General features: G+C 34.8%; 1 protein-coding gene and 1 long non-coding RNA gene across 3 annotated transcripts; both read right to left on the reverse strand.

The window, feature by feature from the left end:
• Nucleotides 1-248: 248 nt before the first annotated feature.
• LOC132052865 (methylsterol monooxygenase 2-2) lies at nt 249-6578 on the reverse strand. Its single transcript, XM_059444569.1, has 7 exons — nt 6349-6578; nt 4512-4649; nt 2804-2949; nt 2443-2562; nt 2141-2353; nt 1964-2044; nt 249-669 (listed from the first exon to the last, which is right to left on the reverse strand). Exons 1-7 carry the CDS (start codon nt 6376-6378, stop codon nt 588-590), a joined length of 810 nt encoding a protein of 269 aa, XP_059300552.1. The 5' UTR covers nt 6379-6578; the 3' UTR covers nt 249-587.
• A 3312-nt stretch (nt 6579-9890) lies between these two features.
• Nucleotides 9891-13224, reverse strand: LOC132052866 (uncharacterized). Of its 2 annotated transcripts, none has more exons than XR_009414040.1 (5): nt 12890-13224; nt 12689-12812; nt 11774-11844; nt 11594-11662; nt 9891-10241 (listed from the first exon to the last, which is right to left on the reverse strand). It is a non-coding gene; the product is annotated as an uncharacterized LOC132052866 (long non-coding RNA). The 2 variants fall into 2 exon arrangements; XR_009414039.1 differs by having other exon boundaries at nt 12755-12812; nt 12890-13217.
• Between the last annotated feature and the right edge of the window lie 729 nt (nt 13225-13953).

Genomic DNA, 13953 nt, shown 5'->3' on the forward strand with positions numbered 1-13953 from the left:
AGAAAAGCAAACTTCGAAATAATGTCTAATAAAATGCTTCCATAACATAATGAATAGAAGTTGGAGCTCAAGGTTTCAATAGTAACTAGGAAAGGAGGAGGTACATATATTTTTTGCCTCACATTCCTGCCAATTCCGAACTGTAGCAAAGAAAAACTTCAGAGAAGTTGAAACAGAAAAAAATATAACAATGAAAAGCACTTTTTCTATGGATATTAAACAGATTGTTTTGACACTCCAAAAACCAGTTCATTGACAAATTGCGGGCATTGTATTAGAGATCAAAAATTCAGATTAAGTTGGTCTCAACAAAATAGGTCCATCAATGAGAAGTAGCATCTCAAACATGGTAAAGAATGGAACTTGAATTATCTAAAGGGCCAATAGAAGGCGGACACGTTTGCAAGGAGAAAATTCTCCAAGACATGCTTCTAAGATCTAACTGATACTACAGAATACACGACATTGAGTCAAAACTACATTTAACACAAGCATAAGATCGAGGTTCAACAACAGAAACCTTTACCTATATGCTCTTGAGCCAGAAATCCATCTTCTGATGCCAGCCAAAACATACCCTTATCACTCTACATTTCTTTTCCCTCAGTTTCACATGCATCACTCTTCAGCTCCTTCAATCTTCTGTAACCCTTGTCAGTACCAAATAACCTAACGAAAGAAAGAGATCCATCAAATCATCCACGCACAACATGATACCTCAAATACTTTCTATTCAATCTTTCAGGCAGTGAAATTAAAATGAAAACTTCCAAAAATTTATCAAATACATCACTGAGATTGAGATTAGCAGTCAGCATTTGTTGCATGAACACGGGAGCATCAGCAGCTCATAATGAAAAATGAAAAAGGCATGGACAACAATGTCCTAAACTTCCAGTGTCTTAATGCTCAAGGCTTTCATCAGAGATATGTTATTATTTTCATGCCAACTCTTAATAGAATTAAGGAGCTCTACGCTAATTTACTTTAGCCTGGGAGAAACATTTCTGCCATCAGTATGCTCTTTTAGGATTAAAGAAACTGAAACTGCATAACATGCATACATTTTTCTACAAATGCACAAGGTAACCAAGTGCTGCTACTGATGTGTTGGAGTTTCTGGACTTGCTAGTCTTTTGTCATCTGATTTGGACAAGTCCAGCTTTGTATCCTCTTCTGTACTACCTTGGTACTGAGCATTATTTTTTTTTTTTTTGAAACTGGTAACTTTGGTACTGAGCATTAATGTAAGACTTTACACCTTTATTAAAAAAAAAAAATCAAGTGTCTCTTCACGGCTGACAAGACTGACTACTATGTTTCCAGAGATCCACTTAGCGCTATTTTATTTGAAGTTACAAAATCTTTTCACAGATCTGTATTTCCCACAGTTTAAATTTTCACAGATCTGTATTTCCCACAGTTTACTCAACCGTATTAAATAATAAATGCATAGGCTCCTGATTTGTTTTGATGGTAATCTGAGTTTTTGGTTTTTCTAAATGCACTCACCAAAGTAATATTATAAATCTAATTCCAATTTAAAAATTCGGATTTTAGAACTTTAGAAAAATAAGAATATCAAAGCCAATCCAATTAAAGGCATAGCATTTCTTTCAGAGACTGTAACTTCAAAAACAATCATGGCTTTTCCTAAGCAGCATCAAGTAGAACTTGTAAGAAAGGAGAACCAACACTTAGAAAATGAACTTCACCATATTTTTCTATTCTTCCGTTTTTAATATATCTCTCTTCTTCTTTATTTCTCTTTTACGGGAGGGGCTGTATGACAGCAAGGATTAGCTGCCAAAGTGAGGTATAAATATACTTGATTCTGGTAAAATACGGAAATTTGTATTTTCTATAGAATCAACACTACCACACAAAATGATCTTCAAGTATTTTAGTAGCATTTCAAACACGAAATTGACTTTCTCATTGTTAATTTATTGTAGAGAATTACCAGTCCATGTAAACAAATGTTGAGGAATAGTTTCCAGACTTTGTATAGAGCAATCGGTGATGATAGTCATGAAAATCAGCCCTGATAACCAAAAGCAGCAGTTTCAGACATATAGTTGATATGCAAAATGTAAACAAATATATTAACAGTTCTCTAAGAGTAAATTTGTGTACAGACCCCCCATATAATGGCAAGAAGTTTGAGAGGCTCCAGGGGAAATGGTAACCACAATGTGCTTCAACTGTCTCAAGGACCCTAAGTACCATCCACAACCATAATGTTATCAAATGGGGCCCAGTGATGGCTGGACCCACTATTGTAGCAAATCCCAGGAAGAGAATTTCAGCAGGGTGAGCATATTCAGAAGTCAATCCAAATGGTGTTGCATACCTGTGGATGTAACAAGCACTAGCTGTGAATGATTGGACAAAAAACACAAATGAAAATATTGATTTGAAAACATAATAATCTTTACTGACTCGTGATGGACGCTGTGGACATGCTTATAGAGCCATTTAGTATGTAAGATCCTGTGTCCCCAATAGAATACAAAATCCTCCAGGATAAAGTAGAAAAATACTTGCGTGGAGATCACTTTCCTGCAGAAGCAAAATATTCGCAATCACTCCCAAGACGTCAATAAACAACAAAATAACAAATTCGATACCCCACGCCAACCCAAACAAAAACAAATAGAATAAGGAAAAGATTAGAAGACAAAAAAAACAATATTTTGCAGCTGATAGAACTCTGTGCACCTGTCACCATCACCAAACTTTAAGATAATCATATACAAGTATGTCATTTCTAAGCATTAGTACATAAAGAACCTGAAAGTACCAGGATGGCAACGGGAGAGTACTTCGCATCCCCATTAACTTAAAGACGGGATAGGATGCCATCATAAGTGGGAGATTAACACAACAATGATACAGCAACAGGCGAGTGATACATTTCTCCTGAGCTGCTGGGGTATTATTTTTTGTCTGCAAGAAATCAGAGGTCAGGAACTCTAATATTGAAATTCAGTAAGATAAGGTCAAATATCCATCTGAAAAGGACATATCCAACGGAAAAGGACATATTAACCACCAACTTTTGGAACAACCAGCTTCTGATGTGAGAGAATTCGAAAGGATAAAAGAAAGAAGCAAGTCAAATGTCAGCAAAACTTAGGTTTAGGAGGCATTTGGATGTTTGTCGGAAATATTGCTTTCAAAAAGAATTTATTACTTATAAGCGATTCATCAAAAAGAATTTATTACTTATAAGCGATTCATCAAATACTCTAAATATAATTGTTGATACAAAATATGATGTGGTTGATAACTTTTTAAGCAGGAAGAATAGCATACAACATATAGGAACTGGCAAATTTCTAGGTAAAACCAAAAATCTCCTTTCTGAAGGGCTATGGTGCTATCCACTTGGTTTGGCGAGAAAAGGCCAGTCTCTTTATGTTAGACACATTATGATGCATGAACATGAAATATATACTTCACTCGAAATATGAATCACTTAAAGAGAAATTTCCATCTTATTTAAGATCTGTCCTGCTCAAACTGAGACATCCTGAGAATGTTCAATGGATGCAACAGTCGCAAACAATAGAGGTTCAATGGATGCAACAGTCGCAAACAATAGAGAAGGCAACATTTGGGACTTAAACTTCAGAAGGAATTTGCAAGATTGGGAGTTAGGTGAGCTCACTAATTTGTACAGTCTGCTAGAAGGTTGCTCAGTAAATCCTCACATCCCAGACAGTCTCAAATGGAATGGTTCAAGCAAAGGATCCTACACAGTCAAGGAAGGCTACAGCAGACTTAACATGACAAATGCTTTAACTGACCACTGGCCTTGGAAACTGGTCTGGAAGACTAATCTCCCTCCAAAAGTCAAATGTTTCATTTGGACAGCTCTTCTAAATGGTACTCTCACTCAAGACAATCTCAAGAAGAAGGGTATTCAGATAGCTAGTAGATGCTTCATGTGCCACCTTACAGATGAGACAGTGAATCACTTGTTCTTACATTGCCCTGCGGCAACAAACATTTGGTCCATGTATTGTGCAGTTTTTGGTATCAGCTGGTCAACACCACTCACCCTAAAAGAAGCAGTTGCTAGTTGGAGCCTATGGAAAGTGGATAGATCCATCGAGAAAATCTGGCAAATGGTACCAGCCTGTATATTTTGGTGTATTTGGATGGAAAGAAACAGCAGGTGTCATGAAGTGATTTCGACTCCTAACTGCTCCCTGAGATCTAAAAGCGTACTGTATCTTTTTAGCTGGAGCAATCTTTCCCCTGTAAATGATGCAATTTCCCTTTTAGATTTCATTAGTTCCCTCTCAATGGCTTAACAGCCTTGATTTTTGCTATAGGTTTTAACTCCCAGATCTTACTTATTTTTTTTGTGTTCTGGAGTTATCACCTACTTTTTTCTCTGTAACTTTCTTCCATCTACTTGATGCTTTTCAATACAACCACTTACTTCATCAAAAAAAAAAAAAAAATCCTTATAATTCACTCAATAGAGTAAAAAGTGATACCTGAATTTTGTATTTGCTCAACCATCCTGCCCTTTCGAGAAGAATGAAAGGAAGTCCAGACAAGAAGAAAACACTTTCATGAAGAAAGAAACTTCCAAGACAAGCCAATTGAAAGTCATTGAAATTTGTAACCAGATACTGAAACATCAAGAAGAAAAACAGGAGGTTTTAGTACTTTGCATTTTGTAATTACACATAAGATGCAATACAGACACTTAAACTTATTTAATCGAAAAAGGAACAACATCAAACTATGAATTTAACTATCTATTTCTTGTCAAGTTCAGCACTAAATAACAAGCAAATATGGAAGCAGCCTGCTGCAATTAAAATTTATAGTGATTTGATAACCAAAAATAAACTTTAACCTTCAAAATGTGTTTTTATGTTAGGATCAACTTTACTGCGAGGAGAGGTCCTCAAAATGGAAAAGTGAGCAAAAGAATAGAGAAGAACACCTAACACCGCTTAGATTGTTGTATTTTAACACCCCATTGCTTCACCCTACTTTTTCCTTCTGTCTCAAACTGCAAGCCAATATTTCTAGCCACAAAAGTTTTATCATCTCTATCTTTCTCCTATCCTCAAGACAGCTCATGACGAGCATCAAACGCCCGCAAGTATTATTCAAACTAAGACATTAGTTCAGATTTCTTTGTGAAGAGACTGGTGTGGACTCGCATGTAGTGCAAATAGCATGCAACCTGACAAGTCACAACATACCGCAACAGCACGTGATGTCTAGATTTTTATTAACTCTGTTTATAAATAAGGGTTTTACATTCGTGAAAGAGCACCAGGTGAGTGTCATATATCTGTAAAATGAGTTACAGCTCCAGAGATCTCAACATGGGATGTGGCATATGTGCACATCACCAGTTCGAGCTCTGCCAGTGCCACTAACCTGGCCAAATACCCAGCAAATTCTCAGTTATCCCCAAAAAAATTTAAAAAGGGTTGATAAGGCAGCTTAATTTCCACATAACTAATTGCTTTTTATTTCCCTTCAAAACATTGACTATTCCTCTCTTCCCACAAATCCCACATAATGCATAGCAGGGCAGTTCCCAGAATTTTCGAGCAGACTATGGAGCCTATTCAAGAAGCTAAGTACCAACCACTGCACCGTACAACCCAAATTGTTCCACAGAGAACCTGGAGCATGGCACATTTTTCTTTTGTTTCACAGCATGTGGGTAACTGAATCTTCATGAGTTACCATGCTGAAACATTTGTTAACCAAGGTCTTCCTCTAATGTTGTATTGCTCATAATTGACTCACATAGTGCTGTCCCTGTCCATTCAGAAAAGAGACATTCACGGGTGTTATAGTTCTCTACATTGCCTTCCAGATATCCAGGGAATTTTTCAGTTTCTTTATTTGTTGTAAGAATTTGATAGTAAGGATGCAGTTTCAGACAAAGCAAGCTATATGGCGAAAACGCCTGAAAGTCAACAAAATCTCGATCACATCTGTAAATTGCAGTTATATCTTCAACAATCAACTTCAGTAAAATCAAAAACCTTACTTAAAGAAAAAAGAAAAAAACAGAGGAAAATTGGCGGTTTCATCCAACAATCGTACAACCAAATCATGCATGGAGAAATTAACTTATAAATCATAATCAAAACCATACGCTGATTAACATTCCGATAGAAACAATGCTGTATAGTGTTACTCATGCAGCAAACAGACAGATTATCAAGGACGGCTAATTAAGTAGATCCACAAATGAAACAGCAATCTCAAAATGCGGTTAAAAGAAAAGCCAAACCAGTACAATCTAGTCTAGGGCTAATAAATAAACATGGAGAGAAGAAGAGAAAAAAGTGTTACCGTCCAAGCAGATTCAATCAGGGAAGCCATGGTCAAACACCCGAGAGAGAGTGGAGGTGGTGGAACTAGAAACTACGAGAGAGAGGTGTTTGAAGAGGCGCACTAAAGAGATGAGATAGGCAGACTGTCAAGTGGGAGGGAATCTGTGCTGACAAACACATGTGCCTGCCTACTTTTTGTACTTTACATGCACGCGCTGCTACCCTCATCCTACTTGGCTTCCCCACACATTCACCAGCTACTTTACATGCCACCTTGCCTTTTTTTTAAAAAAAAAAAAATGGCCCTACGTTGGATACCCATTTTGGGGTCGATATGCAGCTTTCAATTCGATTGTTTCTTGATTCCATCTAACCAACTTTAGTTATGGATCAATACAATCGTGGCCGCTTGGGTGTCGATGGTTTTTTGAAAACCAATTTAATTAACTGAACCATATCGAATTGATTAATAGGTTTATTTTAATAAATAAAATCGAGAATAATTAGGTAAGTTTTTTAATTTAATAAAAAGGAAAAAGGTGCAAATATGTACTTTTCAACTTTTTAATTTAGAGCAGATATATATTCGTTAAAAAAGTGGTGCATATATACTTTTGACGTTACACAAATATTGCAAATATATGCACTACTTTTTTAACGAGAGGTATATCTCCTCTAAATCGCAAAGTTGACGAGTATATTTATACTTTTTCCCTAGTAAAAATAAATTGAAAAAAATATCAAATTGTACCTTATAAGTTTATATGTGTAAAAAATATATTTTATATATTAAGTTTGAAAATAATGAAACATTAAATTTTTTGACTTGGGCCTAGCATGATGAAAAAGACTACAAGCCTAATTAACACCAAAGTTCCAACTACGAAACCTATTATGCTACTCCTAAAGATCTAAATTAGTTTTAGCCATCTCGAGTAGTAACCAGTAAGCTGCAAAGTATTCTAAAGATCTTAAATAGCAAGCAACAAGATACTCGCTCCGGATCAAGAAAAGAGTTCACTTAGCCATTTGCACACCCCTTAAGAAAATATTAACTCCTAGACAAAAATAGGTAATTTGACTAAACTACCCGTAATTAAATAGGTATTGGAATTTGATCATATAACACTTAATAGGTGCAAATATGAAAAAATAATGTTAATTCTTTCTTGATTTGCTAAGTGAACTCTTTTTTTGATCCAAGAAAAAAAGACTAAGTGGACTCTTTTTTTGATCCGGAGGGAGTATTAGATATCTTCCCTATTTATGATATAAATCTCTTATTAAATACTAATCTCAGTGGACTCAGTTTTTGAGTCTCATCTTGATTGATTTCTTCCAGTTCGTGTGATCGAAACTTTTTATCTTTGCCTAACTTTGTTTTGCATTACTTTAAAATAGTGAGATGAATTTCTATTCTTGTCGTTTTTTATGTTCCATTGATTCATCACTTTTTGAACCGTAAAAATATCTAGAGTGTTTTTGTCAAAGTCTTACAGAAATATGCAAGATTCCGTGTCCAAACTTCTCCTTATGACTTTTACTTGACGTTTTAAGCAAAAAATCGAAATTAATTGAACTGTATCGAGAACGAAGAAAAACCGAGATGATGGGACGGTTTCAAAAAGTAAATGTGCCTTTTTACTTTACATGCACACGTTACAATCAGTTCGGCCACTCATCCAAATTGGCTTGCCCTCACATTCACCAGATATAATAGATGTTTGATGCCACCTTTGTCCTTTTTTTTTTTTTTTTTTCTCTCCCTACGTTGGATACCCAATTTGAGGTCTGTAGAGCTTTCAATTAGGATATTTTTTTGATTTGATCTCAAGAACTTTAGTTATGGGTTGATACAATCGTGGCGCTGGGGGAATCGATGGTTTTATTGAAACCAACTTAACTAATTGAATCATACCGAACCGATTAATAGGTTAATTTTAATAAAATCGATAGTTTTTATATAAATCCATAACAGTATCCAATAATTAACTAGGTTTTTAATTCAATAAAAACCAACCGAAAAAATATTGACCGTACCGTTCATGTACTGTTGATTTAGGTTTTTAAGTTTTTATATAATTCTTGTCGTCTTTCATGTTCCATTGATTCATCTCTTTTTAAATCGTAAAATGTCTAAAGAGTTTTTGTCAAAGTCCTACAGAAATATGCATGTTATCGTGTTCAAACTTCTACTTGTGACTTTTACTTAACGTTTTACAAAAAAAAAAAATGAAAATTAATCAAACCGTACCGATATAGAAGAAAAATTGAGAAGATGGGACGGTTTCGAAACGAATAATTTTGATTATACAAAATAGAATAACCGAAGAAGAGGTATGATATAAAATTTATAAAATAACCGCTCGAACCGTACCATCGCACCCCTAACTTGTCAATGAAATAGATTATTTACTCAAAAAACATTCCTTTAATTCATTTTAAGTTTACTGGACCACATGACTATCGTCATCTCTTTGCTCATCCATCAGAAACTCCTAATAATCTGCCGGGATTTGTGAGCAATTTATCCCAGCTTATAACACAATTTGTATAAAAGTCCTAGTGATGATTTGCACTTGTGGCAACAAATTTTTATTTATTTATAAATTCCTGGTGTCCGCCAGAACTTGTGAATAATTTGTCCTAAAGTAGCGATACAATTTGTACTATGTCATGGTGACCCGCCATGACTTGTGGCAAGGCAAATTTTGCTTGTTTATACGAACTTCTAACAAACTTCGCAGCCAAGTTCTGATCCACAAGTTCTGGCCACGTTTTTGCTATTAAAAAAAATAATCAGGGTCAAAACTTAAATAATGATGTGAAATGATGTTATTTGTGCAAATCTTCCCAATTAATCATAGACGGGCTTGCAGGACTCTTTCTCATTACTCATTAGTCCCTCACCACAAACTTTTACTTGTTTCGCCCCCAGATTTTCAAATCTTTGTAATGGGAAATTGACTAAAAGCAGTATGGACCTACACTAAGCAATTTGTACATTTGTTTCCCGTAGAGAAGAGATCTACACAAAATTCCATCTTTACTGACCACTAATTTTCCATGATTTCACCTACTTCATTGACCGCTAAATCACATCATTAAATAGCATCCAACAAAACATGTTGCATATCGATTTGAATGTCAAAGTTATTAAGTATTCCCAGATGCGAGATGATTTATTTTTGTGTTGTAAATTTATGTCAACAAATAACTGTACATATTGAAGTTTCGCCAAAGATAATTAGTCCATTTGATTAAAGCTGATGCGTATATGCTCTTTTGATTTGAACGTTGTGAGTTTAACTCGTGGAAGAGTATTTCTCTTAAGCGGTTCTGTTCGTACATGAGAAAATAATAGGCAATTAAATAAAACTTGCAAAATACTTCTACTCATGTTCATGCATATTATATTGATACTCCTATTATGATTTCTCCGAAAGAATAATTTAAGCAAAGAAAACATCATTAACCTGCAAACAATTTGAAGATATTTTTTTAATTGTAACTTGAAGACATTTTATTTGCAAAAGGAAAGACAAATTTGGGTCAGCCCCGCAACACAAAATCATCAACTTGATTGTCCAGATAATCAGTACCGCTGAAGAAAATATTCAGAAAGACCACTGTAACAAAGTCTTGCAATCTCCAGCAAAGCACTTGGAATACATGATACAATAACTTGCATTGGTTAAGAAAAATCGACTCATAAACACAAATAATATACCGAAGTCTGTCTTTGAAATATCTAAAACTTCATGTTAAAAGAAAATGATGTCAACCGGCTCAAACACAGCCAGAAGTCAAAGATTTTTTGATAGGTAAAGCTCTTGAAGATTTTAATGTAGAATGATAATTCCAAAGTAGAAATGAACTGAACAAACTCTGAATCCAAACGCACAGCAAAACCTGGCCAAGGAAATTGCATCAATTTCGGGTAAAATACCTAAGCTAGTTAGCTATGGGACATTTCACATTTTTAAACAGTAAATTGCCCAAAGCTTTCAATACTACAATTCATCCACAAGCATATTTCTCATAATGCTATAAAGAAAGCGGCATTACCAATTCTAGCTAACCCTGAAAATAGACTTTACAAGAAGAAGAAAAAAAGTACTGCATATCAAGCATTCACGCCTAGATCACTGATCACACCAAGGAAATCATCTTTTAATGTACCAATGCAAAACTGCAAAAGATATAGCAAAAACCAACACATGTGAGGGAGACAACAAATGTTCATTTAACACAAGTAATATAACCCACAAGAGTATATTATTTGAAATTATTTTGTTGTTTTTCTCCAATTAATGTTCCCTCGTTCTAGTATCAAGTTTCATTTACGTGCATTAATTATATCAGCAGCAGTTAATTCTAGTTGCTTAGACATCAGTAGCTATGACAATATGTTTTCACATTGCCCTTGTATGATTTACATAAGGTGCCTCATTTCTTGGAAGATCCCCAACCTGAAGATTTCATTTGGTCACGGTGACCATCAGTAGTAATTCAATCACAAACTGACCAAGATATAGTTGGCATCTAAATAAACTTAATGAGTAAATGTAATTTATGCCCACTAAAAGTCATATACATCGTATCTCGACAGTGTAATTCCCTATTTTGTTTTGGACTAGTGGCCATTGATCATTTTCCTGTATGTGGGTGATATCAAAGAAGAAACAGAAGTGACTAGATAGTTGGCATAAAATTCATTTCCTCAGAGTATGCTAAATTGATGCATCTCATCAGTTTCCTCCTCCCTTCAGCCTTTAGGTCCCCATCCTATCACATAAATGTTGTCCTAGCCACTTGTCAAACTCCCCTCCCAGAAACACTAAAAGAAACAGATAACTAATTGAAAATCACAAAGAGAAATCCCAACTTCACCGCGATGAAATTTTCTACCCACCACCTCTGAGTTGCAGCCACATACCTCATGTGGGATTCATAGTTGGGGGTGGGTGGGCTTTAGAAGAGGTTATTAGATAATTTTGATGTTGTCCACAAAGGAGGTCAATGACTCGACATTGAAAACTAAGATCAGTGTGATGGACCGTCAGTCGCTGAAATTAGGATCAACTCGAACATTTAAACCTTGTCGCCGCCCCCTCCCCCCCCCCCCCACCCCTACAACCAACAACAACACACACACAAGAAAAAGAAACTAGTGGACCATCTTAATATCTAAATCAGAATTTCAGGGCATCACTCAAGATTTCAGAATTTTCACAAGGTTATAAGGCAAGTCAATGACATACCATTTTTGTGGCGTCAACATGAGTTCCAATGATCTTCAATCTAACTTCACTTTCCTTCTAAAATTTGACCTGAAAAAGATGAATTAATCAAATTACCTGATCATATTTTTCATACTACAGGCTGAAAAGTTCTAGAAAGAAAGAAAGAAATAGTGTGGTAAAGCAAGAGAAATTCCATACGGAGCCATCGAAAGTTGTGTAGTTTGGCACATCTCCTGACTGAAACTCCATGTTATCTGGTATCAACTGACCTGTATATATATGGCCATTGTAAATAGAAAAGGACAGATCGTGTTTTACATATATCTACAATGATACTCAACTAATGATAAGCATGAAACATAACACAAAAGAAAACAACTGGAGCGGGCAAAATAGCTTAGTTTCACGATAATAAGACAAAATCCATGAAGGTTGAATCATAGTGACTCCAATTTTATTTCAGACTACTAGAAGAGGCTGAGAGCTTCCCAACGACCAAATCACAATATAGAGAAGCATTGTGCATTTAATTTAACGAATTGTGAAGTGCATCCCTTCATGTCAATCTAAACTGATCAACTAAAAAGAAAAGAAGGTGTATTTGGCTCCACCTCTCCTCATTCTGTTCTCAAGATAATATATGTAATTTAGAAGGACAAAACGAAGAAGGAACTGAAAAAGTTACAAAGCTCAGACTGAACCAAATTTATTTAAGATATTATGAATGTGAAAGAACATGAAGACAATGTATTCTCTATGATGAAGGGACTTTGAACCGCTGTTTCATAGTTCATATTCCAGAAAAGGAGTTTGCGATAAACGGACTTCAGATTACTTTGTCAAGTTGGAAAAAATTACAACATCTAGACTAAAGAGATAACTTCAAACAAAAAAAAAAAACTAAAGATTCACTTAATAACCTTTTGATAAAACCATTCACCTTTCAGAACCACAAAACCAAAATAACCTCGCTTTACCTTTCTAATTTTATCTAGTGCAACAAAAGCTAGCATATTAACAGTTTAATAAAAAGAAATATTGGCAGCACACATAATTTAACCCATGAACAGAGCAGAATATGTGCTAGTATTATGGTAAGCTAAGACAATTGACCTTAAGAGTCAGAAGAGAACAACATATTCTGGCCTTCTAACATTCTAGAATACAAAACCAACTCACGTGGTTTGAAACGAAAATATGCACTGGCCCTGCTTCAGCATTCAGCAAGAAATCCAATCTGCACTGATCCACGATAGTAAAATATCTTAAGGTAGACGAAAATAGAGTAACTTTAATTTAATATTAATTTCCTACCTTGTTAACCATGGTTACAACGGCTTCCAAAATTTCACCTTTGAAAGGTCGAAATACAACACATTGATATTTCACGGGGAAAGTAACAAAACCAGTTCCACCACGAATTAGACCTTTACCAACGCTTTCAACACCCATGATCGCCACAATGAAACCGTGCCTACCACTGAAGAATCCAAAATCTCAGGGTATTTTCTAATGTTAACACATCAACATTGCCAAAAACACAAAATTGAACCAAATGCCAAAAAACAAAATTAAGTCAGTGTTAAAAAGTGCCGCATCCACTACTACTTTGCACAATTGTTGCAGAGTAAATAAAGATATTCCTATATACATATACAGAGGCGGATCTAGGATTTGAAGGTGACGGGTGCCACAATTTTCTTCAATATACATCTTGTTAGGAACGTGTATTTGGGTCAGTTCTATCTCTTTTTAGTTTATTCGGGTCAACTTAATGGGCTTTTTTTTATTTGCAAATATGAAAATTACATCTCAAAAATCAAGAAACGAACATAATTAGCCTCTTAAATAAAGAATCACACCCATTAACAACAGAAGTAAAATTAACATTTTCACCAAGGGACATTAACATTTTCACCAAGGAACTTGCATCTCTTATATATATTAAAAAATGAATTTGCACAAGTAAAATAGCATCTTCAGTAAGGGAATTACACCAATCAAAATAAGAAAAATAATAGAAAAATTCTTCAATAGGTAAATACACCCCATAAGTAAATGCAGAATTAGATAAACTACAAGTTCTCAAAAATAAATCATAAATTTCATATTTTTTCTAAGCAATGCTTACGAAATTTCCATCACAATTTAAGTAGTAAAGTGATTTAAATTGAATTTAACAATTATGGAATAGCATAAATTTTTATAACTCCCTCTGTCCATTTATATTTGTCCATTATACTAAAAATATATGTCCACTTTTACTTGTAAGTTATATAGTTTGAAAAATCAAGACGTAATTTACCATTTTATACCTATTTTACCCTTATTATTAAATGCTCCAATTCATTTCTCATTTTATTTATTGCTTATTAAGA

Source organism: Lycium ferocissimum, chromosome 4, assembly GCF_029784015.1.
Source record: "Lycium ferocissimum isolate CSIRO_LF1 chromosome 4, AGI_CSIRO_Lferr_CH_V1, whole genome shotgun sequence".
NCBI lineage: Eukaryota > Viridiplantae > Streptophyta > Magnoliopsida > Solanales > Solanaceae > Lycium > Lycium ferocissimum.

Excerpts from the sequence above, each read along its gene's own strand:
- LOC132052865 (XM_059444569.1), bottom strand. The coding sequence starts at position 6,378 with ATGGCTTCCCTGATTGAATCTGCTTGGACG. Across the intron at positions 4,650-6,348 it reads TGATTGAATCTGCTTGGACG|TATCTGGTTACAAATTTCAA; the intron begins GTAACACTTTTT and ends TTGATGTTTCAG. Across the intron at positions 670-1,963 it reads ACATTTGTTTACATGGACTG|GTTATTTGGTACTGACAAGG; the intron begins GTAATTCTCTAC and ends TTCTTTCGTTAG.